General features: G+C 41.5%; 1 protein-coding gene across 2 annotated transcripts in view; it reads right to left on the bottom strand.

The window, feature by feature from the left end:
* The window catches only part of CABCOCO1 (ciliary associated calcium binding coiled-coil 1), a 104,954-nt gene that overhangs the window by 51,168 nt on the left and 28,066 nt on the right, over nt 1-25,720 (bottom strand). The window contains exons 5-6 of one of the 2 annotated variants that reach the window (XM_088450390.1): nt 18,714-18,755; nt 14,164-14,236 (exon numbers count right to left, since the gene is read on the bottom strand). In XM_088450390.1, coding sequence (XP_088306516.1) covers nt 14,164-14,236; nt 18,714-18,755 — 115 coding nt within the window. The remainder of the gene's footprint in view (nt 1-14,163; nt 14,237-18,713; nt 18,756-25,720) is intronic. The other variant, XM_088450391.1, reaches the window with a different exon arrangement.

Here is a 25,720-nt window from a genome sequence, read left to right as displayed (position 1 = left end):
TTTTTTTTCTCACTGGAGCAGAAAAACAATAAATCCTCTTTTCTAAGTGGAAAGGTGCCCGATGTATTTCACAGCTTGCCTAAATGTTTCCAAAGGACTGAGCCAAGGTAATAAACCGAATGCAGCCAGATATAGCCTAGCAGAATGGTTGCCATGTTTACAAATAGAATACGGTCTCAGGTAACAATGTCCCTTCTGCGCTATGACACACACAATAACCCTGGTATAGTGATAGCAGTAATAACAACGCATAACACATTCAAGAACAAGTTGTTTTAAATCCATTTTCAAATAACTAAAATAGAGCAGGAAAATGGAGCTACTCGCTAGTGAAATTAGTGAAATTATTCAGCCAAAATACGCAGGAGTCAGAGGAAAAGGTCAAAGCAGAATGTTCACCTAATACAAAAATCATTAAATGACAAAAGCAGAAGAAATACTGTTAGGATATAAAAGGAACACATTATTGAATGCTTAATAAAGATAGATGTGTTCAAATTATTCAGGCTGTATATAACTCCCCTGGGAGCACTAAAGTAATTGACTGAATTCATTTCTAACCCAATAAAGAAGTAATCTTTTGAACAAGACAGATATCAAAAGATTAAAGAAGGCCAAATATTGTGCCTGCTGTAAATTAAAAAGTGAGGTACTTTAACCAATTAAAAACTACTGTTATTACAATTCTTGTCATGTTGTAGATGGAGTTAGCTGCCAGAAAACGATGTTTTAAATAGATTTTGTCAGCGGTGATTTAATTAAAAAAAAAGAAAAAAGAAAGAATTTAAATATATGCATACTTAACCCTCTCCTCCATGCCAAATACAAACCTACATCCTGCAATCGCTGGAAATGTGAATCCCTCTACAGCTACTGTGTTATTTGTGTGTATAGTATGTATATATTATACACACACATATATATCACACACACATACATATATACACACACACACACACACACACACGATAGATATATAATATATATCTATCTATCTATCTATCTATCTATCTAAAGCTGGGTACACACTAGACAATTTTTTGAGCGATTTGCCCGATTCCGATGGATCGGAACGACAAATCCTCAAAACCATCTAGTGTGCACCAACTATCTTGGGCGGTGCGCGATCCTGTGCCGTCATCAACCACATAGTTAGGTTGGCCCTACACTCAACTCAAGCTGACGATGCGGAAAACAACCCCATGCAGCGGGATGCGGCTGGGTCCGACATATCGGGTGGTCAGGCACCGGATAGTCTAATGTTTACCGGACGCCCGATATGCTGGCCCATCTGGGGGGGGGGGGGGGGGGAATCTCTGGGTACACACGTTGTTTAGTGTGTAACCAGCTTAAATGTGCACATTGGATACAAATATGTAGAAAGAGCTCATCTTTTTTTAGAACGTTATTTTGTTTTCTGTATGCCTCTACATACAGAAACAAATATAAATACATTAAATAATTTACGGCTACAATAAATATATTCAATAAAGATCAACAAGAGGAATTCAGTGTTTATTATGTTATTATTAATTGAATTATTGTAAATAAATATTTGGCATGGTAATGTAATTATAGCAGTAATTATAGCAGTCCAACAGTACAACTGATGTAACCCTGTAAGCAAAAAAAAATATCAGGATCAGAGTGAATTAATATTTAGTTAGCCTTCTCCAATCCATCATTGTTGATCAGGAACCCATGTGCAAATTGGTAAAGAGTAAAAATTTAAGGCCCCCATACACGGTACAATATGCACCTTGCGATGCGACGGCCGATTCAACGGGCGACATATTGGGCAGTCCCTACTCACAAAGCGATCTGCTGCCCGACCGCTTGATATGCCAGCACCCCTCTCCCCTATATAGCACTGTATGGGATCGTACATCGCATCACCAGATCTAATGTGCAGCATGTAATCTCTGAAGGAGCGATGTACAGGACCTCATTCAGAGTCGGTCGTTGCGACCGCACGGTCATACGCCACCGATGTTCGCTATACTGCGCATGCGTAAAGTTCGCAATGCGCATGCGCAATCTAGCTGCTACGATCAGAAATTTCTCTCTCCTTGAACACAGCCAGGTCGGTAGTTTGAGTGACAGATGGAGGCGTTTTTGGGTGGTAACAGGGGAAGGTGCTTGAAAACGGGGGAGTGGAGATCCGAATGCAGGCGTGCCTCATTATGGGAACGGCGTTTTATGGGAGTGCATACGGATTATGGGAGTGCATAATTAACAAAGTAGCGTCATGGCACATGTGACATGGGAGGTTTTTACACTGACATGATCGTAGAGCTTAAGAGAGGGTATGGTCAACCTTAAGCTCTACGACCAGTTCCGATGGTTCCCGATGGTCTCGATTAATCCTTATATGCCCGGAGATGACGTGCAATGCGTACGAGAAGGGGGCGTATTTTTCTGTCATCCGACCGCTTCCTCCCCTTGGTCGGCCAACTACCGATCCGAACTTAGGGACGCAACTTGCGAGGGAATCATTTGCATATCCGGACCCTTTTTCCGTACGACCGTGCGGCCGCTTCGACCGACTCTGAATGAGGTCCACAATCCCATGGGAGCAGGCACTGGCCGATATCATAGCCACACAAGGAACGATATAGCAGCAATATCGTTCCAGTCCATTGGATCGGCTGCTATATCGCACCATGTATGGAGGCCTTTAGAAACCAGCATAAACAGTTACAATAAATTTGTTGGCCTTCAAACTTGCAGTGATGTAGCTCACCCCCCTCTTTTTTTCATTCTAATGGTGTCCTTTAACTGGTATCCTCATAGACACTGACAGAGCCGGCCCTAGGCATAGGCATTCTAAGCAAATGCCTAGGGGCGACTTGAATGCCTAGGGGCATTCGGCTCTGCAGCTCCCCTGCCCCCCCATTGCCACGATCAGCGCTCAGCTCCGATCGGGCAAGGCAGCCTGTCAGGTGACTCTGTGGTCACGGTGAGGGCCAGCCCGGCATTCTATGCGCACACGTGGGTGCATAGAATGCCATAGTGAGGAGGCCGTGCCACCATCACCATGCAGCAGCCCTGACAGTGAGGAAATGCGATGGGGCAGCAGACAAGCCCCGGGTTAAGGGCGTTATCCGATCATGTGATCAGTCCCTGTGACCGATCTCAGTCAAAGGTTACATACAGTGTCCCCAGGTCCTGCAGCAGCATAGCTTTTGCGGTCTGCTGTCAAGTTCATCAAGAGAGAAATGTAAGGTAAGAAGCAGATAGGGATGTGGGACATGTGGAGAACCCACTGCTGTGGAGGGTGCATGGCACAGGGGGACATGTTGAGAAAATGCAGATGGGGCAAATGCTTGTAGCATATAGAGCACACAAAGGGTAATGTCAAGGAGACTCTTGGTATTTGGGGAACATGCTCCTGTGGGGGGCCGGTCACAAACGCTGGGGACATTTGTGGCACAAAGTGGGGCATGTAGTGAATACACTGATATGCTCCCTACACATCAGACTTTTGGGGCATTGGTGATAGGGAAAAAGGTGCTGGGGCATTTGGAGCACAGGGGTATATCTGGAGCATGCAGTTAGGGAACAGCTGGGGGCATTTTGGGCACAGGGGGGATTGTGGGGAAGATAGATACTGGGGGAGTTTGGGGCACGGGGAATTTGGGGAATAACCTGTTGTGGAATAAGCATGTCAAAGATGCTGGGGGTATATCTGGCACAGGAGGCATGTGGGGAGCAGATGCTGTGGTTATTTTGGGGCACAAAGTGACTTTTAGGGCACACTCTGCAAGGGGGGCAGATGTTGGGAGGATTTTGGGCACTTGTGGGCATGATGGAAACACACTTCTGGAGGGTGGCAGATGCTGGGGGTATTTAGGGCATATAGGTGAGAAATACCTGGCTGCAGAGGGGGCATGTCAGGGGGAACCTGGAGCCATGTGGGTCAGATAGAATGAGGGAAAATCTGGAGGCAAGGTGTAACATTCAATTGAAGGAGTGGGCATGTGAGAGAGAAGGTGTTCAGCTTTATGTAATTGATCGTCTAGACAGGGCTATATGTCCAAAGAGCTTCTTGCATACCACCTCTACTCATCCACTGTCTCACACATTCGCTCACCAACCATTTCACCCACCATGTATACAACCACAGTTTAATCGACCAGAGCCTCCATCTTCTGTGTGTCTCTATATGTCTATATGTGTGTGTAAGTACTGTTTTTTATTTTTTTCTTATCTGTGCCAATGTATTTTTTTTTCTGTGGGTGTCTATGTATTTGTTTGTTTTTCATATCGGGGCAAATGTGTTTTTTTTTTTTCCTATTGGGCCACTGTGTTTGGTTATTTTTTTCCTATGTGGGCTAATGTGTTTTATTTTCTCCTGTTGGGGGCCATTGTATTTTATTACTAAGAATTCTGTATGGTAATGGAACACTTTTGAAAAGGGAGCCCAAATTTATATTACTATTCCACCTAGAACAAGATTATTACAAACTGCACAGCTATTTATATTGGCTATGCATGCCAAAATGTGATCTGAAAATATAAATATAAGGGTTTATTCATTAAGGGGTGCCAAAATCTGTTTTTCGCTTACCAAAAAAATTAAGCTTGGCCGGCCCTGGGACAGCCACATCATACAGGTCTCTATATATAATATATTTTCTGGTGGGATTATCTGCTAGGGGGCACCAGCCAAAATTTTGCCTAGGGAACCAATTTGGCTAGGGCCGGCTCTGGACACTGACATCCCAACCAGCAATATAGGCAATCTCATCCTCAGCAACATAAACTCTTACCAATTCTGTATGTAGATCTTTATTCAGTATGTGCATGTAAAACTAATGAATCATATGGATTTATCTGGTGGGAACATGGACATTTTGAAAATGCAACAATAGATGTCCACCAGATCCCCTGAATGTTATTTCACTTCTTACTTTGTTAATATAATTTTGGTATCTGAGAAGCAGATTGCAATTTCCAGAAATGATCTCATCAGCATATCTGCTGAAGTCAATGTGGTTTTAATGAACCATAAATCTGATGCAAGATACATGCTCAATTAACTGGGTTTTTACAGCTGTGAAACATTGATAAATAACCCCAAAGTGACTCAGAGAAGGTCACCAGCAAAGCCAAATGTGAACTTCTCTTCCTTTTCAATATTTAACTTAACTTTTTGCAGATCTAATATCTGTGATTACTACTGAAAGGACAAATTGCTTTAAAAGCTGCTCAAAAGATTCTAAAGATCTGTAAGCAAGGCATGACAAGCACAACAACAGACAATAACAAAAGCAAACAACAACAATTAATCATCCTGATACTAGTTATGAGATTGATTTGATTAAATTTAATTCATGAAAATTGGTGTTATTCAGCAGGACCAGGTTCACATGACTCTAATCAAATATTATAAACTATATTCTTTACTTCTTGTTGAAACAATGTAATGTAAAATATTCTGCTTATACACACGCAACTGCATTGCTAATATCAGCGGTGCTATTTAAATGTGTGCATTCACATTGCGTACGCAGCCCTACATAAGGGCGCCCACTTCCCCTTACTCACATCCGTATACTAGGCAACACAGCGAAACAGAGTAACATCGGACCCATACGAAGCCCAGACCTCACTCAGGAATTGCTAACTTCTGCGCACGCTTGGAGACCGCAGGAGGAAAGGCTATACACGCCAATGCAACGGCGATGATACGCACTGGTATGCCTGCGTTCGCAAGACCCCTCCCCCCACACCCCTCCGTCACCTCTCGCAAACGGCACTTCCTGTCAATCACTCTGTTCTGGGTCTGTGTAACCTCTGCAGACGCAGTTCCCATCGCAAATTGCTAGTCCGCGCCCTACGATGCATACGCAGTGTGAATTAATCCACTGATTGCGTGCATATACGCAACTTTGCTGGATCAAGCCCTTAGCTCACTAGATAACCCAGAGAATTATTATGGTTCATGGATTGCACAGACAAGACAACAAGGAGATACACCTGTATCTTTATTATAAGTCAAGGTAAGAAAAATTAAATAGAATATACCACACTAAATTATGCTTAAAACAATCACCAGGTTAATCGCCAATCCTCTAATTCAGATATTACCCACACGGTGTTCCTGGGAGGAGGCAGCACTCAACTGTTGCATAAACCAGTTTAACAATTCTTAGTGTTTGGGCTGTGGTTGATATTATAACATGCCAGTCTATCATATAATATAATATATGAAACTATAAGAGAGAAAAATGCTGTAAATTTACAGGAAAAAAACAAAATCTTTACTAAATATGTATATGTAATTGCATAAAGTTCAGGCCGATTATGATCAACGACGTGTATACTCATGGATTAACAACACCTCTACCTATAATGACAGATAAAAAGGACATTTAAAATCACGAAAAATCCGTTCGAGATATAAAGAATTGGAAGGATCGAGTACGTCACAAAGTGAATCTGAGACAGGTACTTCATCTGCTGTAATGGGCGCATTCCCTTTAGGGACTCAGACCCGCTCCATGGGATAACTCCAAACGGAAGTGGACGAAGAGGGCAAAACAAAATGCGCGGCAAAGTACCCAAAAGACCGCCTCGCAGGTAGAGAGCTTGGTCTTTAATTTATCTGGCTTATCATTAAGCACGGAGGAACTTAAAGTTCTATCTAAGGGCATGTTGTTTCTCCCTTCCTCGTCCATGGACACCTTCCAGTGGAAAGTGGATTCCTTTAAACTGAATAGAACACTCAGATTGAGAGATCATTTCGGTAAACAACAACTACAGAACACTGAGGTTAACATATCGACGGGTATCCCTGACTCTTTGAGGAAAATTATGCCACGGTCTTAATTTGACCCAATTTCACAGAATGCCTCAATTAGGACTTTTTCACGACTTTTGGAACAGGAGGGTTTAGATTTTCATCCTTCCGATAAACATTATTACCATCAAAATCTTACAGAGAACGAACAATTGGCATTAAAGTCTCTGTCCCTAAGGAAGGACTTAATTATTCGTAATGCTGATAAAGGGGGAGCGGTGGTTGTGCAAAGTCTTGAGCAATACAGGGGGGAGTGTTATCGCCAATTGGGTGACCTTACAACTTATGTGCGTTTGGGCCATGATCCCACTGCTGTCTATAAAAGGGAATTAGATGCATTATTAAATCATGCTCTTGATGAAGGGGTCATTACGTCAGCGTTGAAGTCCTCACTTGTAGTTGAATTCCCAATTGTGCCTTTATTTTATGTTTTGCCAAAATTGCATAAGGATCCGGTGAATCCTCCTGGGCGTCCGATAATCTCCGCCCGGGGATCCTTATATCATCCCATTGCTGTATACTTGGATTCCATCCTCAATCCCTGTATACAGCATTTACCTGCTTATTTGAAGGATACTAGTATGCTACTGCTAAAATTGGAAAATGCATCTATTGTTGACAAACCACTGGTAATGTGCACTGCAGATGTGACAAGCCTCTACACCTGCATCCCTCATGGTGCAGGTGTCGAGGCGGTCAAACATATTATTCTACAAGATGCTGAATATATGGGACCATCAGTGGATTTTGTCATTGATTTATTGTGGTTGATTTTGACCCATAATTATTTTAATTTTGACGGTGGTTATTACTTACAGGTGGCGGGGTGTGCGATGGGGTCCTCTGTGGCCCCTTCTTACGCCAATGCCTTTATGTATTCTGTTGAACAGGCACTATTTTATGTGGATGGTCATTTAAAGGCTGAAATAGCACTATATTTACGCTATATTGACGATCTGTTAATCATGTGGACTGGTCCAGAAGCAGAGTTAGCTTCCCTCCTGGATGGTTTAAATTTATCTGATAGTGTGGTAAAACTCACGTATCAATGTAGCCAAACAGATGTAAATTTTTTGGATGTACACATATCTTTTGAGGCAGGATTGTTTAAAACCTCTCTGTTTACCAAGACCACAGATAGGAACACATTATTAAGAAATGACAGCTTTCATCCTTTACCGTTAAGAAAGGGTCTACCATATTCCCAGCTATTACGGGTTAGGCGCATTACTTCTGATGACGCCCTGGCTGAAATAGCTTTGGTGGATATGATTGAAAAATTTGTTTGTCGCGGTTATGATCGCTGTGAATTGATCAAGTTAAAGGATAAGATCTTACAAATGCCGAGGGCTGATTTATTAAGATCTGGCAAACCTAAGAAGCAACTTGATAGTAATTGTATTCCGTGGGTAAACAGATTCTGCAATGATAGCCCACATCATGTTAGACAGGCAAAACAGTGGTGGCCAATTGTCAACTCAGATAGAGATTTACCAGGTTTACGTGAGTCTAGGCTTATGCCTTGTTTCACCAGAAATAGGAATATTAGGGATCGCGTTATGAGGTTGGATATAACGGGCCTTGGTCGCCAATCACCACCAGTATATTTTTTGAGTACCAAGACAGGGTGCCATCGCTGCTTGGGCTGTGTTACATGTAGAAGTTTAACTGTTGGAAATTCATTCTGTCACCCCCATACGGGGAAACGTTTCAAAATTAATTTTACCGTGACCTGTTCCACTATGTTTGTTATCTACATGCTCACCTGCCCTTGTGGCTTGTCTTATGTGGGAAAAACCCAGCGCCAATTTAAGGAGCGGATGGCGCTACATTGCTCTGCCATACGACAGCCATTGGCTAGTGGGGGTAGTGAACAACCTATGGCTCGGCATTGTGCCCAATTTAAGCATGGGGTGGCATCTATTAGATCTATCATTATTGATCATGTACCCCCCCTTGTGAGGGGTGGTAATAGAAACAAGATTTTGATGCAAAAGGAGAGCCGATGGATACATGTGTTGGATACCATTGCCCCAAGGGGTCTCAACGAGACCCTGGGTTTACAATGCTTCTTATAATAGTGTGTTCTTTATGATGAGAGTGTGTTTTGTTCAATAGCGATAATTACCTATCTAGACTGATTTGTTTTTCACATTGTACTTATATTTGTATGGATACCTATGAATCTTGCTCGCTGGATTAATTTTGCATAATGTTTCATTGGTACTGTATATTATGATGTTGGCCATGTTTATGCATTAAGTAACAGCGTGGTTATTAAATTTTATCCTTATCGCCTTGTATACAGGGTTGCTTAGCGACTGGATCACATGTTCGGCCGACCTGTGGCGCGCTGGTTGATGACATCACGGACCTAGCATCGGAGTTCCCGTTTGCGGGTCTGGGAGGTCGGAGGCTGGCGTTCCACAGGTGAGTCGATTATGGATTGATTTCATGGCTTTATATGTTTGTCATGTTTGTATGTCTTACTTGTACTGCTGTCCCTGACGAAGGGGGGAACCCCGAAACATCGGCTTATTAAAGGACCTTTTTATTCATTTACACCAGTCTATGGAGTGCCATCCGTTTGTTCTATGCTATATATATATATATATATATATATATATATATATATGGAACACAACGTCGATTCTACAAATATACTTTATAATATATATTCCATAGACAAAAAACCTTACAGTTCACATGTCCCATTAAGGCTGCTTAGACATGATCTGAAAATTCACAAAACCTATTGAATTTCTGCCACTCAAACTCCAAAAAGCAATGAGATTACAATCAATAAGGCCGACGCCTTAATGGACATGAGCTTTTTTCATAGCTTTTTTAAAATGTATTAACTATCAGGGATTGGATGAGCAAACCGGGCCGCTTGCAGGGGAGAAGGGCATCAAAATGGTACACTAATGCAGGTGGAAGAGGAGCCAGCACACATGAGGTGGTTTGGGAGGTGCAGAGAGCGAAACGGCTGCAGGGGCAGGCTGTAGGCGTGCGGGGTAGCAGCAGCAGCAGTGGTGCAGAGCAGTGGCAGCAGTGCGGTGCAAGGGGGCATTAGCGGGCGAAAGAGGGCTCACTGGTAGTGCGCATGCACCTGAGAAAATAAAATCAATAAGTCACAGATGCACGAACGCAGCAGTGAGATCCACCTACGCATCTATGTTAAAAATTAAATGTGTAAAATAAGAAAAGGTGCCTCCCCCCCCTCCCCAAGCACAACCAACAACCCGCACCGGGCTTTTAACAGCCAGTCCTGGTTGTGTTTAAACACAGGGAAAAATGACATAAGGGTCTCACAACCAGCTCCCCAGGGATCCCCGGCCTGGGCTGACTAGCGGTCAGGGGTGATGCTGCAGCTGGGGGGCCTGTGAAAGGGCTCCCCTGGCTGTGGCATCACCCCCCCTGCTAGAAAGAGCCCGGTGCTGGTTCTGATAAATAAAGGGGGTCCCTATGCATTTTTCCCCTGTATTTCTAGAACCTGGGCCAGCTCAGAGCCCAGTGCTGGTTGTGCTGACTATGGGGGACCCCTACGTCATTTGTCCCCCGTATTTTGGCAACCAGGACTGGTTCTGAAAAGCCTGGTGCTGGTTGTGCATCATACAGGGGACCCCTACATCATTTGTCCCCTGTATTTAGCACAACTATACTGGCTTTTCAAAGCCCGGTGCTGGTTGTTGTTTTTGGGGAGGGGGGCCATGCCATTTATTTTTTTAATTAAACACAAGCACAGATAGGTCTCACTGACCCGTCCCTGCTTCTGTGTTTGTTTGTTTGTTTTAAACACAGATGCAGGTATTACGGATATTCCAGATCTGAGCCTGCATCTGTGTGCTGCTACCTCCCCCAGGTCCTAACGCCTGCTACACCACCGTCCACACTGCTGCTGCACCGCCGCCAACGCCCGCTACCGTCCCCAGTTCCCGGCTGCAGCTAACCCCTACACCCTCTCCCCCACATCCCAGCACCAGCAAACGCCGGCTTCCTGGCCCCCGCTAACGCCAGCAAAAGGCAGCCATCTTGCTGCACCCAAGTGAAGCCACAGTGAATACACCTGCTGGAGGCACCTACTGTGGCTGTGCAACAAGTTGAAAAGTCCCATCTATTCAATGGCGCATTCTTGAGGTAATAGTTTAAAAACTGTAACTTTCTAATTTACCTGAACCTCAAAAGGCCTACCCTGGAATAATAGCTACCTAATAAAACAAACCCAAAGTCTAAATTCGCCCTCTACCCTGAGTTATGCCTTCCCAAAAAAAACCCATAGACTACAGCAGAAAAGTGGTCCTAATTGAGAATGTCAGAAAAATGTGACACTTGGAAGTTTAGATTACTCCCAAGTCCTCATTTTTTATGTCTATGCCCTGAAATTTGGCATGCAACACCGAGCGACAATTTTACCCGCCGTGCCAAATTTCAGCTCGGTACCTCCAATAGCTTTTGAGGTGTAGCCCCTTAAACACCATGCCCCCCCCTCCGAAATTCTCTATGGGAGAATTGCAGTTTTTTTACACGCAGAGTAATAATACATACAAGGTTGATCCAGCAACCTCAAATGCTTCAATTAGAACTTTTTCTAGGATGCTGGACTTACTAGACTTGCTTACTCCATCAGCACGTAAGTATGTTAACAATCTGACATTAAAAGCTTTAGCGGCCAGAACGGACATTATAATAAGGGAAGTTGACAAAGGTGGGGTGGTGGTTGTACAAGATATTGGTATGTACTATACTGAATTTAAACGTCAATTACTGGATACCAATACATATGAGTTGCTTAATAGAGACCCTACACCACTCTTTAAGAAGGAACTGGATTATTTTGTATACAACCATCAATTTTTTCTTCAAAAGGCGGGGTGTGCAATGGGGTCCAATGTAGCCCCATCATACGCCAACACCTATATGTGTATGGTTGAGAGAGAAGTCCTGGGACTAGTACCTGGTATTGACAACTACTGATGTACACATGGTTTATAGATGACCTTTTGGTCATCTGGTCAGGTATGAACACTCAGTTGAGACGGCTATTTGAAGCACATAATGCTTCGGGACATGAGGTACAACTCACATTCAATATAAGTAACCATACTGTGCAGTTTTTGTATGTGGCAATTACGGTGTCAAAGGGGGTTATCATGCTTCAGCATGATAGTTTCCACCCACTGGCCTTAAGACGGGGGATACCATTCTCACAATTCCTTTGGGTCCAACGCATCACCAGTGACCCTATGGAATTGGATTCCCAGATGCAAACAATGATCAATAAATTTGTTGCTAGGGGCTTCAACAAACAGGATTTGGAAAGAATGAGAGATAGAGTACTGAATCTCCCCAGGGAATCTACGTCTAGTTCTGCCCGGAATGAACAAAAGTATGCTCAAGCCATCCTTCCCTGGGTTAATAGATACACCACTAATAGTGAAAGCACCACTAAAATCATCAAACAACTATGGCCATTAATTAATCTTCATTAAGTACCCAGTGAATTGCAGCACCATGTTTGTGTTTTATCTCCTGTCTTGCCCATGTGGCTTGCACTACGTGGGCAAGACAAAGAGGCAATTTAAGGAGAGATTGGCTCGCCACAGGTCGACCATCAGCACTGCAAGGACCACAGGTCGTAGTGCCCAACTCGTGGCCCGGTACTGCCTGATGGCTCGACATGGTGTTGCAGACACTTGGGCTAGGGCTATAGATCACCTTCCACCTAGTATTAGGGAGGTAACAGATCAAGACAGCTGTTGCAATTAGAATGCCGATGGATTGATAGATTTGACACCTTAGCCCCAAATAGGCTTAATGAATCATTGGGGCTCCAATGTTTCTTATGACATTGTCATTCTTTATAACATACATTGTTTTAGAATGTGCAGGTCTACAAATATTGAAATTTACCCTTTTTGCATATTACGGTTATATCTTGTAAAATATTTTAGGTTTATAGTAGTGATGACTGGTCAGACTAGAAGTATTATTACAGTGATGACATAATATTATTGTTATCAACTATTTATTACTGTTAATGACTCCTATTTGCAGTTTATTGCGCTCACTTACAATATGTGTTTTTACACATTTTATATTTTGTATCTTGTATTGTTTATAGGTTGCTATGGTTAGCGGGTGGGTCAGTGCATCCTCTCCTGGACGCCGCGGCACTTTGATGTCACTGGAGCCGCGATGCCTGGCGTGCGCCGCATGACAGTGAACGGACGGGCAGCAGTCCATGCGAGTACACTGAGGGGGCTGATTGTTTTATGTGGTGGGCTATTTATGTTTTTGTATTGTCAGTATCACGTTATCCCTGATGACGGCCGCAGTTCCCGAAATGTTGGAATAAAGATCACCTTGTTGCAGTTTCAATACAATGAGTGCCGCCATTTATTCACCTGTCTATACAGGGGATTCTACCCCATGGAGGGCACTGGTGCAAGCATTTGTTTTCAACTACACTTATAGGAGTGCCAGGGATTTTGCAATATTTTTAGATTATATATATCCGGAACCACATAAAATACATCGAAATAGCACAAACCCACATATAATGCATAAAAAAAGCCAGATCCACATAGAATACACTGAAAAAGAAAGATCCATATAAAATACACTGAAAACACCAGATCCACATATAATACATTGAAATAGCCAGATCCACATAAAAGAGCCAAAAGGAAAGGGAAGTGCAGGACAGAGAGATCAGCCAGCCAGGAGAAACAGCACTCACTCACTGGCATTGCCCCTCCTCCTGCCTTCCCAGTCACTTCTATCCAGCATCAACCCAGCGCCAAATGCATTTCAAATATGGCCCTGGCCGTCAGCCAATCAGGAGCGGCCGCTTTTGATTGGCTGCGGGTCCACAAGCTCTGGTTGGCTTGCGGCTGGCGCCATATTTGATATGTCACCAGCGTTCTATCTATTCTCCCTGGCTGCTGGTGGAGTACCGCTGCCACCCGTTTCCCCCTCTCTCTGCTCCCACCAGGTCCGGGACTCAAGGCACAGCGGTCCCCCCTGATGGCAGCTCTGCCAAACAGTATTATACAGCTGGCTACACTAATAATTCCATTTCTCTTGAAACCCCTGTAGGTCAGCAATGTAATAATGTTGATACTTCATTGTAACAAACTAGTGTTTTTCTGGTATTTAAAATAAAGATCACAAAAAAAATTAAATAAAACAATTTTAATAACATTTATACTGCATTTTAGATGCATTTTCATAGGATTTAGTTGGGGTGACAGTTTTCTTTTTAGTGAATGATGTAAGTTTTAATTTTTAGGTCAGTAAGTAAAAAAATGCACAGTTTTAAGAAAAAAAAAATAATTATTTAAATTGTTGCCTACCTCTGCTCCTATAACCATTTGATCCCTTGGAACAGTGAACAGGCATTCATAGAGCTTATAGTGCTGAAATAAACTGAAAGGGAAAGAAATATATATATTTAATTTCACCATAAAGCAAATAAACCCAAATATTTCACAACAAACTTTTATACGAGAAGAATTGTACAGTGTATTAAATAGTCGAATAAACAAATACATAATAAAACAGTAGATAGATATAAGCTGAAACAGGTTACAATTTACAAATACTTGTTTACCAAAGTTGAACTCATGTTTTGAAGTTTGAAAAGGGTATCATGTTATTTTCAACTCCCGCCACCTTCCAAACAAAAGAAATATAGAATTTTTGGGTACATTCAATTTTTATGCGTGTATGGGAAGGTCATTATATATTCTAAAAACCTTGAGGAAAAGTCAGTGAAACGCGCATTAGCATCATGCTGTGCAATCTCTCTTGCTCCTGATTATGTGCAGTTAGCAACTCAGAAGGTTGTTTTAGCCTGCAAGGAGATAGCGGTAAATTTGTTCTATCTATGCATTAGAAACTGCTGACCATCCGCATGCAGAACGCACATACCCACCATACTACACTTGCATTACTAGGAGGCCCCTGACAATCTTTGTTCTTTAAATTGTCCTTGAAAACAATATGGTAATAGAAATTCAGAGATAGTTGTTGCATGCATTTGCAAATACATGGTAAGCCACCAGGCCAACTTCACGGCTTCTCTGATAACTGGTGGACCCTACACTGCATGATAACAGTACCCACTCTGGGCCATGTAATTGTTTATTGTAAGGCCTCATGATAAGGGCACATACAGAAACACCAAAAAGAATACACTTAGCAGGGGCTAATAGACTAGTACAAAGACTAATATATATAATATATAGCTGCAAAACAAAGATAAGACTGTGTAAGCTGAATGTGAGACTATAAAATAGTCACTATGGATACAAGAAAAAAAAAAAGGACATTTATTACTATATGATTCTTACTGAAGGAGTGACCACAAGTTGCCATTATATATTTCCCTCTGTGATATCCATCAATGGACTTAACCATAGCAGGGGCAGAACTATGGGAGACAATAGAAGCGCCAGCCGCTGGGCACCAGCACTAATGGGGCACCTCCTCCATTGCCCACAATATATTCATCCCACTTAGGGCTGTAAATATGTACCCGGAGTGTACCGTCACAGATGCCCCATACATGGCACTACTTCCCAAGATAGATAGATAGCTATGCACCATATTTATTTTCCTTTTTTGGGTGGGGGGGGCACCAAATTATAACTTGTCTCCAGGCGCCTGGGATGAACTTACGCCACTGAACCAGAGGTCTGTCAAACATGTGGCACCCTCACCTAAACAACACTACGTGGGGCAGTCACAAGCTGACTTAATTATTGCCGTGGAGCCGCTGGTTTAACTGGACACCCAGCTGTCGTTCACAGTGTTATTGCAGCCCAGGGCGGCTCTGGAGACCTGTGAGTGAAGGAGCGGACACTTATGCTTCCTTTGTGTTTGGTCTTAGTGAGATCCCAAATTGAACAGACTGTTTTACTATTTTACCATTGAGGGTTCAAGATGTGGACTTTTTAGGTCAATCAATATACAGTAGCCATCTATATTTTGATCAATTTAGATTACTGCTATTATGGTATGATTTAATCATGTGAAGTGTTGTTTTGTTTCATTGGTACTAATTTATTGTTATTTTTACTCAATATAAATTACGGGTTAATATAATTGGTGTCGTCCAATGAGTTCTGAAGCATTTGACTGAATATGAGCATATAATATTGCCCGAAACACTTCAGAATTCATTCTGCTGCTTTTGTCAGCAGTCACATCATCAATAAATACAAGGGAAGCAGTTCCATTGACAGCCATACATGCCCACGCCATGACACTACCACCACCATGCTTCACTGATGAGGTGGTATGTTTTCGATCATGAGCAGTTACTTTCCTTCTCCATACTCTTCTCTTCCCATCACTCTGGTACAAGTTGATCTTTTCTCATCTGTCCATAGGATATCGTTCCAGAACTGTAATGGCTTTTTTAGATGTTGTTTGGCAAACTCTAATCTGGTCTTCCTGTTTTTGTGGCTCACCAATGGTTTACATCTTGTGGTGAACCCTCTATATTCACTCTTGTGAAGTCTTCTCTTGATTGTTGACTTTGACACATATACACCTACCTCCTGGAGAGTGTTCTTGATTTGGCCAACTGTTGTGAAGGGGTTTTTCTTCACCAGGGAAATAATTCTTCTGTCATCCACCACAGTTGTTTTCCGTGGTCTTCCGGGTCTTTTGGTGTTGCTGAGCTCTCCGATGCGTTCTTTCTTTTTAAGAATGTTCCAAACAGTTGATTTGGCCACACCTAATGTTTTTGCTATCTCTCTGATGGGTTTGTTTTGATTTTTCAGCCTATTGATGGCTTGCTTCACTGATAGTGACAGCTCTTCGGATCTCATATTCAGAGTCGACAGCAACTGATTCCAAATGCAAATGTCGCACCTAGAATCAACTCCAGACCTTTTACCTGCTTAATTGATAATGAAATAACAAGGGAATAGCCCACACCTCTCCATGAAATAGCTTTTGAGTTGATAGTCCCATTACATTTGGCCCCTTAAAAAGTGGGAGGCACATATAGAAACCGTTGTAATTCCTACACCGTTCACCTGATTTGGATGTAATTACCCTCAAATTAAATCTGAAAGTCTGCAGTTAAAGCACATCTTATTTGTTTCATTTCAAAGCCATTGTGGTGGTGAATAGAGGCCAAAATATGAAAATTCTGTCAATGTCCCAATATTTATGCACCTGACTGTATATAATTAGTTATGTCTTAATTAGCGCAAAACTATTTTTTCTTCTTACATAAACACATCCAAATTGAGAGCCAGTTTACCTGGAAGTCACCCCTGGGACCTCCAATTGGCACTACAAGAACCAGCATGCCCTCCAAATGAGCAACTTTCACTTTGTTATGTTTGCTGTTTTGAGAGGCATAGATGGAACCAGTATTTCTGTGTGTGCCTTTATCATGAGGCCTTACAATAGATAATTACATGGCTCTGAGTGGGTACTGTTATCATGCAGTGTAGGGACCACCAGTTATCAGAGAAGCCGTAAAGTTGGCCTGGTGGCTTATCATGTATTTGCAAATGCATGCAACAATTATCTCTGAATTTCTGATACCATATAGTTTTCAAGTATTGTCGGAGATACAATTTAGTGTGCTGGGGGACATTGGGAGGACACCCCCCTTTTCTGTTTTGTTTGTTTAGTATGACCCCTCCCTTTCATGCACCTTAAGAGTGTTGCCAAATTGGTTTGAGCAGCTTCCCCTTTGTCATGTATCTTTGTTCTTTCACAGACACTACACACACTCAGCCTGCAATAAGGGAGCAAAGATTTTTCTATTTGCTTCATGTGTCCATGAAGTGACCATACTATTTGAGATTGCGAACCACCTGCAAGGGGGACGCAAACTTAGCCATATTCAACCAAAATGGCAATATAAGAGCTGTCCATTACTTTTCACTAAACTCTTTACCTCAGGTGGATGCTGCCTGTGAATAGTAAGCAGCAGACTGATTCCTCTTCATAATCAGTCAGTGAGGTGACTATAGGAACTTAGAGATATGTGTCCCCCATGTGGGTGGTCTGCAATCTCCTATTTATATTCACCCACAGCAACAGAATATGGAGATAACCATGATTTTTACCATCTATTTATCTACCTAATATTATAGGCCAAATGTAACAGGGTGAGAGTTTAGAAAATGTGGTAGAGTTTTATTTTCAAAATGGAAAAGGATAAGACTTTAAATCGTGTGAGTTTTTTGAGTCTAAAAACATGGGAGTTTGCATGTTCTTGGACTTTATTACATGGGCAGATTTTAAAAAGTGTCAGAATTTACTGCTAAACGCTCACATTTTCTAACCGCTCACCCTATTACATTTGGCCCTATATCTCCTTGCATATATAGGCACATACAGTATGGTACCTTAAGACATTTGTGCATCTTTAATAACTACATGGATGGTGTAATGGTTAGCATTACTGCTTCACAGCACTGAGGTTGTGGGTTTCATTCCCCTCTATCACCCTTAACATGTGAAATTTGTATATTCTCCCTGTGCTTGTGTGGGTTTCCTCCGGGGTCTCCGGCTTTCTCACACAAGCCAAAAAATTATACTGGTAGGTTAATTGGCTCCCATTGAAAAAAAATGATCCCTAGTGTGTATATATGTGTGTACATGTGGTAGGGAGCATACCGTAGATTGTAAGCTCCACTGGGGCAGGGACTGATGTGAATGGCCAAATATTCTCTGTAAAGCGCTGCAGAATATGTATGCGGTATATAAATAACTGATAAATAAATATATGTGTGCTGCTTATACTTTAAATAATTATAACCTGATACTATAACTGTATATAACATGCACTATTAGAAACACACTGTCTAGGTAACTCTGCAAAAAATACCAAGAAATGAAAAGACAAGTGAATGGGATTTGTTAGATGTACCTTAGCTGCAGTATCTGCAAACTTAAGCAACTAAAGGAAACTCTGAAAAGGAAACAAAGGAGTTAAAAATGTGTAACTCCTGAAATTATACATTTGAGTTGCAATAACTGAGAAATATTAGGGGTCAATCCAATTAGCAGCGAAGGAGGTGAATTCCCATCGGACTGGCATAGACACATGAGAATCTTACAGGTAATAAATCGGATAAAAAACTTTATAGACATTAGAAGGACCCAAAAAGCAAGAAAATAAAATGAAAAAAGGAATCAGGTATAAATGAAACAATACACATGAAAAGCAATGACATTAGCATAAAAATAACCTAGAAATGTAGTGTAATCAAAAATAGCAAAACACTTGATACAATAATCCTAAAGGATGAACCTGTGTACCCTTATTATTAGATCGGCCATAATTTGCGGCTATATTGCCAGTTCTGCAGTAATGTGCAACTATGTTGCCAGTTCGCGTCAATATTGTCCTCTAATAGGTATGATATTTTAAATAGAAATCCTCCCATCTTGTGTTTAAATAATAAACATCAGCAGCTGAACTGGTTCAATTGTGCATCTGTAGTAGCAGCCAGTAGTAGAGGGGTTTTACAAGTCTCAAGCCTTATGCACAGGATTTACTAATAAAAAAAGGTAATTTAAAAATGAATACATAAATTCCCAAATGAACACTGCTAGTTCAGTCTCTTCTCATAGAAAGAATTCACTTGCCGGAAAATGGAGCACCGGTTTTGATATATAAATGGTATGCACAGAGTCAATAATTATAGTGCAAACACAGAAGGAAGGATCACGCTTAATTAAAATAAATTATTTGTACCACTATTGGTGTTGGTATGGTACCTTCAGAATCCGGTTTAGGGGTTCCACATCGCAGGGCCATCCAAGTTTAATCCTTTCTGAGTGCACTTCGGCCGCGTGTGTGTGTCCGTCGGAGCTCCTTTAGTGTTTAGTGGATAGGTATCCCTGCAGCGTTGTCCGGAGACACCGATTGAGGTGTGGTGTAAAGGGAAGTAAACCACGGAGGGTTCAGCTGTGTAGTATGTAGCAAGTGTGGTAGGTTTAGCTTAGCACGTTTCTCGGCTCTTGCCGTTTCACAAAGAAGCAGTCTCACCAGTATCAAAAACATTAGCTTTAAATACCACCATACCATATATGAATAAAAATAAATAAGTGAAAAATATTATAATATTAATCATAATAATTCTGATAATTATAATGGACATAATAATCGTAATAATTCTGATAATTATAATGGACCAAGTGACATCAGACTAAAAAGATTTATATTAAATGATTTAACGCAAATAATATGTAGGATGTAGAGGACATTTTTAACATATACAGATATACTCTAAATGTTTTTGACATATATGATCCCAACTAAAATAAATATAAAATATAAAGTACTAATATCACTCGAAATAATTATTCTAATCTACTCCCATTATTTCACCAAAATGATTAGAGGTAGTTACTTTCTTAGTACTCAAACTTCCATATAGGGAATCGATCAAACTGAGTGGATTGTAGGTACGCAGGTAATTGTCGAATTTATCAGAATACTAGTAATAATCATAATAATCCTATGGTTTTAGCCAAAAACATAACCATATATATGTGCTCCTTTTTACTGATTTATTCCTGTTGTCGTTAAAAAATGGAATTTAGTTCCTCAAGACTTATGTGCATATTCGCAACCTTCAAGAATCCGTCCAGCAATAGGACTGAAAAACAATAATGCCAAAGAGGACCAAGACTAGTATTCCAAAATTAAATATATCCATACACACACATACCAAAAGGCCTCAACTAAAGAAGTGAAAGGTAACAATGGAGAGAATCACCAGTAATAATGAGCTCACTCTCTAATGGTGAATCTCAGAATCCCAGTCAGGAGAGCAGATACGAATAGGGAAGAGACAGTGGTGGTATTAAGGCAAATGTCAATTTATCGCTAGATCAGAGGATAAAAAGACACCCTTGTAGATTACCTACAGGGACCTGTAGTCTAATCTGGGAGATCCTCAGATCCAGTGAACCAAATATTGGGGGGGGGGGGGGAATACAGTGCAGAAAGAGATACATGGTACAGAAATTGAGGGTCATACCCACTTTAACTAGAACTATATGTTGTTAAGTTCTATAGCATCATTGAGGCCGTGCGGTGTCAATGTATTCAATTTGAAAATCCAAAAGGCCTCTTTCCTACAGAGACGTTTAAATCCGTCTCCTTTATGGTTTACATTTTTGACATGTTCAATAGCTGTAATATTCAATTTGGCTATGCTCCCTTCAGGACAGGAGGAAAAATGTCTGGGTACATTGTGATTGGTGAGGCCCTTCACAATAGCCCGCCTAAGTTCACGAAAACGTGTACTAAGTGCTCGTGTTGTTCATCCAACGTATTGTATTCCACAACCGCATTGTAGGACATAGACCACAAATGAAGATTTGCAGTTTAGGAAACTTTCAATACTGAACTCCTCTCCACTAGAAAATGAAGTCACCATCATATTCCTATGGTTCACATGTTGGCATGTCAGACATCTGGTCGAACCACATTTGAAAAACCACCTTTTGGTTTAGGTGGTAACCAGGATATTCCAGAGTGATTCTCATTAGCCTTAGTACAATCTTTGAGTCCACTAGGTGCCAATTTTTGTTTTAATGTGTTGGAACATCTGAAAACAACTTTACTTGTTTCGGACATGGAGGCTGCTAGAAGTCTATCCATCTTTAGAAAAGAGGAGTTCTCGCTAATAATCTTTTTAATTTCTTTGGCCGATGAATTAAATTGTGTAATAGAGACCATAGACCTAGTTTCCTCCTTAGAACCTGAATGTTGTGATGGGCCTCTGGAATCACCATGATCACCTCTCGAAGGTAATAATGTATCCCTATCTATCAGTTTGACTTCATCAAGTGCTCTCTCTAGAATGACAGATGGATAAGCTTGTTGCAAAAAAGCACCATACATGGTTTGTGATTGTTGTGTAAACATCATATCATTAGAACAATTCCTCCATAGTCGGAGGAACTGTCCTTTTGGTATATTATTTTTCCAACTCTCAAGGTGACAACTATTATAATTTAAATATTTGCTGCAATCAACTTCTTTGATATATGTGGATGTGTCTAGTATTTTATTAGACACATTTACTGTGATATCTAAATAGTTGATAGTGTGTTCACTAAACATGCTAGTAAATTTAAGACCAAAGTCATTCCTGTTTAGATAATGAACAAAATTGGTGGCTGAAAGTGCATCCCCATCCCAAACAAAAAACAAATCATCTATGTATCTGCCATAGAGAACCAGGTTCGCCCTGAAGTCGCCACCCCATACGTAACTCTCCTCGAAGTGTCCCATAAGGAGCTTAGAGAAACTCTGAGAAAACCTGGTTCCCATGGCAGTACCACGTGTCTGTATATAAAATTGTGACTCCAAAATAAAATAATTGTGCTCCAAAATAAATTTAATAGATGACAAAATTAACTCACGTGATGTCTCGGTCATCCCAAGATCTTGAGATAGATAATGATTTACAGCTGACATTCCCAAATCATGTTGTATGTTAGTATAAAGTGATTTGACATCACATGTGAGTAGTAGGTATGTATCTTTCCATTGGATGTTCCTAATTTTTTCAAGACAATGTCTGGTTTCCTTGATATAGGACCTCAGAGACATCACGTGAGCTTGTAGATGTGAATCGACATACATCGATAGATTCATGGTAAGTGACCCAATACCTGAAATTATAGGACATCCAGGGGGGTGAGGTGAGGGTTTTGTGTATTTTCGGTAAGTGATAATATATGGGGATCACCGGATGTGTAATAAATAAAAATTGCCATATCTCTCTATTTATAACATTTTCTGATAATGCTTGATCTAACAGATACTTCATTTCCTCTTTAAATTCCTCAGTAGGATCTTTAGCAAGTTTTTTGCACTATAATTATTGACTCTGTGCATACCATTTATATATCAGAACCGTGACTCCATTTTCCTGCAAGTGAATTCTTTCTATGAGAAGAGACTTAACTAGCGGTGTTCATTTGGGATTTTATTTATTCATTTTTATATTACCTTTTTTATTAGTAAATCCTGTGCATAAGGATTGAGACTTGTAAACCCACGCTACTACTGGCTGCTACTACAGATGCACAATTGAACCAGTCCTGTTAGAGCAGGAAGCTACCTGGGGCTTGCGGGAGACTAGACCCGACCCCAAGGGTCTCGTCGCAAGCCCCGATGGTCGTGATGGTCTCGGTCATTGAGACCATCACCTGGTCACTCGCTAAAGCTGTGGGTGGTCACCAACAGCAAGCGGCCACTAGGCCAGATTTTAAAGAAGAAGCGGCCGCCCTCATTCAGAGCGAGCGCTCGCATTTTGCAAGCGGCTCTGAATGAGGTCCTATAAAAAAAAAAAAAAAAAAAAGTGTATGGTCCCTTCATTTATCAAGAAAAAAATGTAACGGAAACTAATTCTCTCGATAAGCTTATTAATTGGTTGATGTCTCAACTGCATAAAGACAACTTCATTTTTCAACAAGAAAAACAGACGGCAACATATCTGTCCTAGGCTGGCCACCAAGAAGTACAGATTTATTGACCTGTGACTTTTTTGTAGGGATATGGCAAGGACAAGGGGCCTGATTCAGTAAGGATCGCTATTGCATACGCAGCTGCGAATTTGTACGGAATGCAGCTGCAAATGTATACGAATGCCTGCCATAGCTCATCCAGCATAGAGACGCCTACTGCTGCTTTCTCTCATCCGTAATACTTCGCACTCCTGCGTATACATCGGTACCATCGACGGACATCGGCCAGTCATGCACAGTTTACACCAGATCTGACCAGCAGCAGAAACTGAAAGTCTTGTCGCTCGCAGTGAGTTCTCAAGCTGCGTATACAATGGCAGTTACTAATTTATGCACGCCCATGCAACGGCATTCTAACGGACAGACACTCCTGCGTTTCTACGACCACTCCCCCGTCACCGCCCCCAAACGCTTACAGCCTGTCAATCACTCTGTTTTTGCATACACAGAGGAATCCATCACAGAGTGATTGCAGCGGACGTGCAGTGCAGCATGTACGCATGCGTAGTTGTGAATAATCGACCGATGTGGATAATTGCAATTGTGTACTCTGCTAAATCAGGCACTTCCTGTTAATCTCAGTGATCTGAAAAACGTATCACAGCAGCTATTGCTGGAGCTGATGCTGACATGTTAACGCTTGTTTGGCAAGAATTTGACTACAGTGTTGATAGCGGCCGCATTTCTCAAGGTAAACACATCGAACATCAGTAAGTTGCTGTAATAATCTTCCACAGTTTCTCTACAAAACTCTGTATGGCGAGTGTCGTTATCATAAACAGTCATTATTTTATAATTTTTTAAAACTGTCCATTGCTTTTGTAATAACCCTATATTTAATTAACTTAAGATACACAATTTAGGGGTCCATCTACTAAGTCTTGGATGAAGATAAAGTGGACAGAGATAAAGTACCAACCAACCAGCTCCTGTCATTTTTCAAACACAGCCTGTACCATGGCAGTTAGGAGCCGATTGATTGGTACCTTATCTCCATCTAAAGCTTAGTAAATAGACCCCCTAATCTTCATCCTATTGTATGATTATAAATCTAAATCTAAACCTAAAAAGCAGCAGTCACACGTTTTTCAGTTTTGATCCGCATCCGCCTACCCAGCCAATTTGTGGTTTGTAGATTTTTTTTCTATTTATATTGGATGAATTTCTTTGCATTTTTCTTCCAACAGGGGAGGCACAGCTAGAAGGGAAAGCAGTGCCCTTTGGGGGCCACTGTGGCACAAGGGTGGTTGGGTAGCAATTCCCCTTTGGGGAACTGGTTGCCATTTAATGGATGGACAAGTACTAAGCCAATTAAGGGTAGTGATCTTCCCAATCCAGGTTGTGGCGGGAGTGGTTGCCACCCCAGTTATTGTTGTTGAGGGTATGTACTGTTTTCTTGCTACCCTGTCCGACTGAATAAAAATGTATTTAAATAAAGCTGTGACCTCTTATCAGCCAATCACTGTGTCCATATAGTTATTTGTTATGTAGCTTATTGTTTAAGGGTTTTAGGTTGAATAAATACAAAACCATTGGGCGGCTTAGTAGTAGTGAATAAGAAGCAGCTTGGGGACACAGACAGAACCAGATTGTAATCATTTAGCTAATGCAATGGCAGCGATCTCTTACAGACCGTAGGAGCAAAAACATGCTAGTGTCTCCAAAAGCTTACCCAAGCATAGGGACGCCCACTACTGCCTTCTCATACCATCAGACGCTGTGCAACAGCGTAAACATCGGTAACATTGATTAGATGAGGCAGTCACACAGCTTGTAAGTCAAGTCTCACCTGCCTGAAACACTGCGGCTCTCAAGACACCCTGTGAGCTCTCATGCTGTGAAGGAGAACACAATGGCTAATTTATGCACACCCATGAAAGGGAGTTTAAATGGTCAGAAACGCCTACGCTTTTCTAACCACTTTCCCATTGCTTCCCCAAACCTGTCACTCACTTTGGGAGTGAATCCTCTGTGTAAGGGTAAATCGCAATACAATCACTGTGCATGCGCAATGGCTAACAATCACATGATCTGCGTAAATGTCGACATTGTGTCCATCTCTGAATCAGGCCTCAGTCCCAATGGGGATCACCTAAGGTCCTCCTGAAAGGTTATTCATTTACCCTTGCTTGGCTATATGGGGATGTCTTTTTATGCAGTAACTAATATGACTAGTCAATTATGCATAACCTCATGCACAGCTTTCAAGCCATAATGCACTGGTAACATTGGGGCAGATGCAGGGGCTGGCTGGCAACTTTTGGCCTGGGGGGCAGACACAAGTAAGTGGCCCGATTTCTCCACCAGCGCATTGCAATGGAGAAAAGACACATTATAATAGCCTAATTAGGTGTGCCTAATGTGGGTGTGCTTTACATAATG

The sequence above is a fragment of the Taudactylus pleione genome, unplaced genomic scaffold (assembly GCF_031769625.1).
Source record: "Taudactylus pleione unplaced genomic scaffold, aTauple2 ptg000518l, whole genome shotgun sequence".
Lineage (NCBI taxonomy): Eukaryota > Metazoa > Chordata > Amphibia > Anura > Myobatrachidae > Taudactylus > Taudactylus pleione.
Note: the sequence above shows the minus strand (reverse complement) of the source record. Positions and strands in the feature narration are given on the sequence as shown.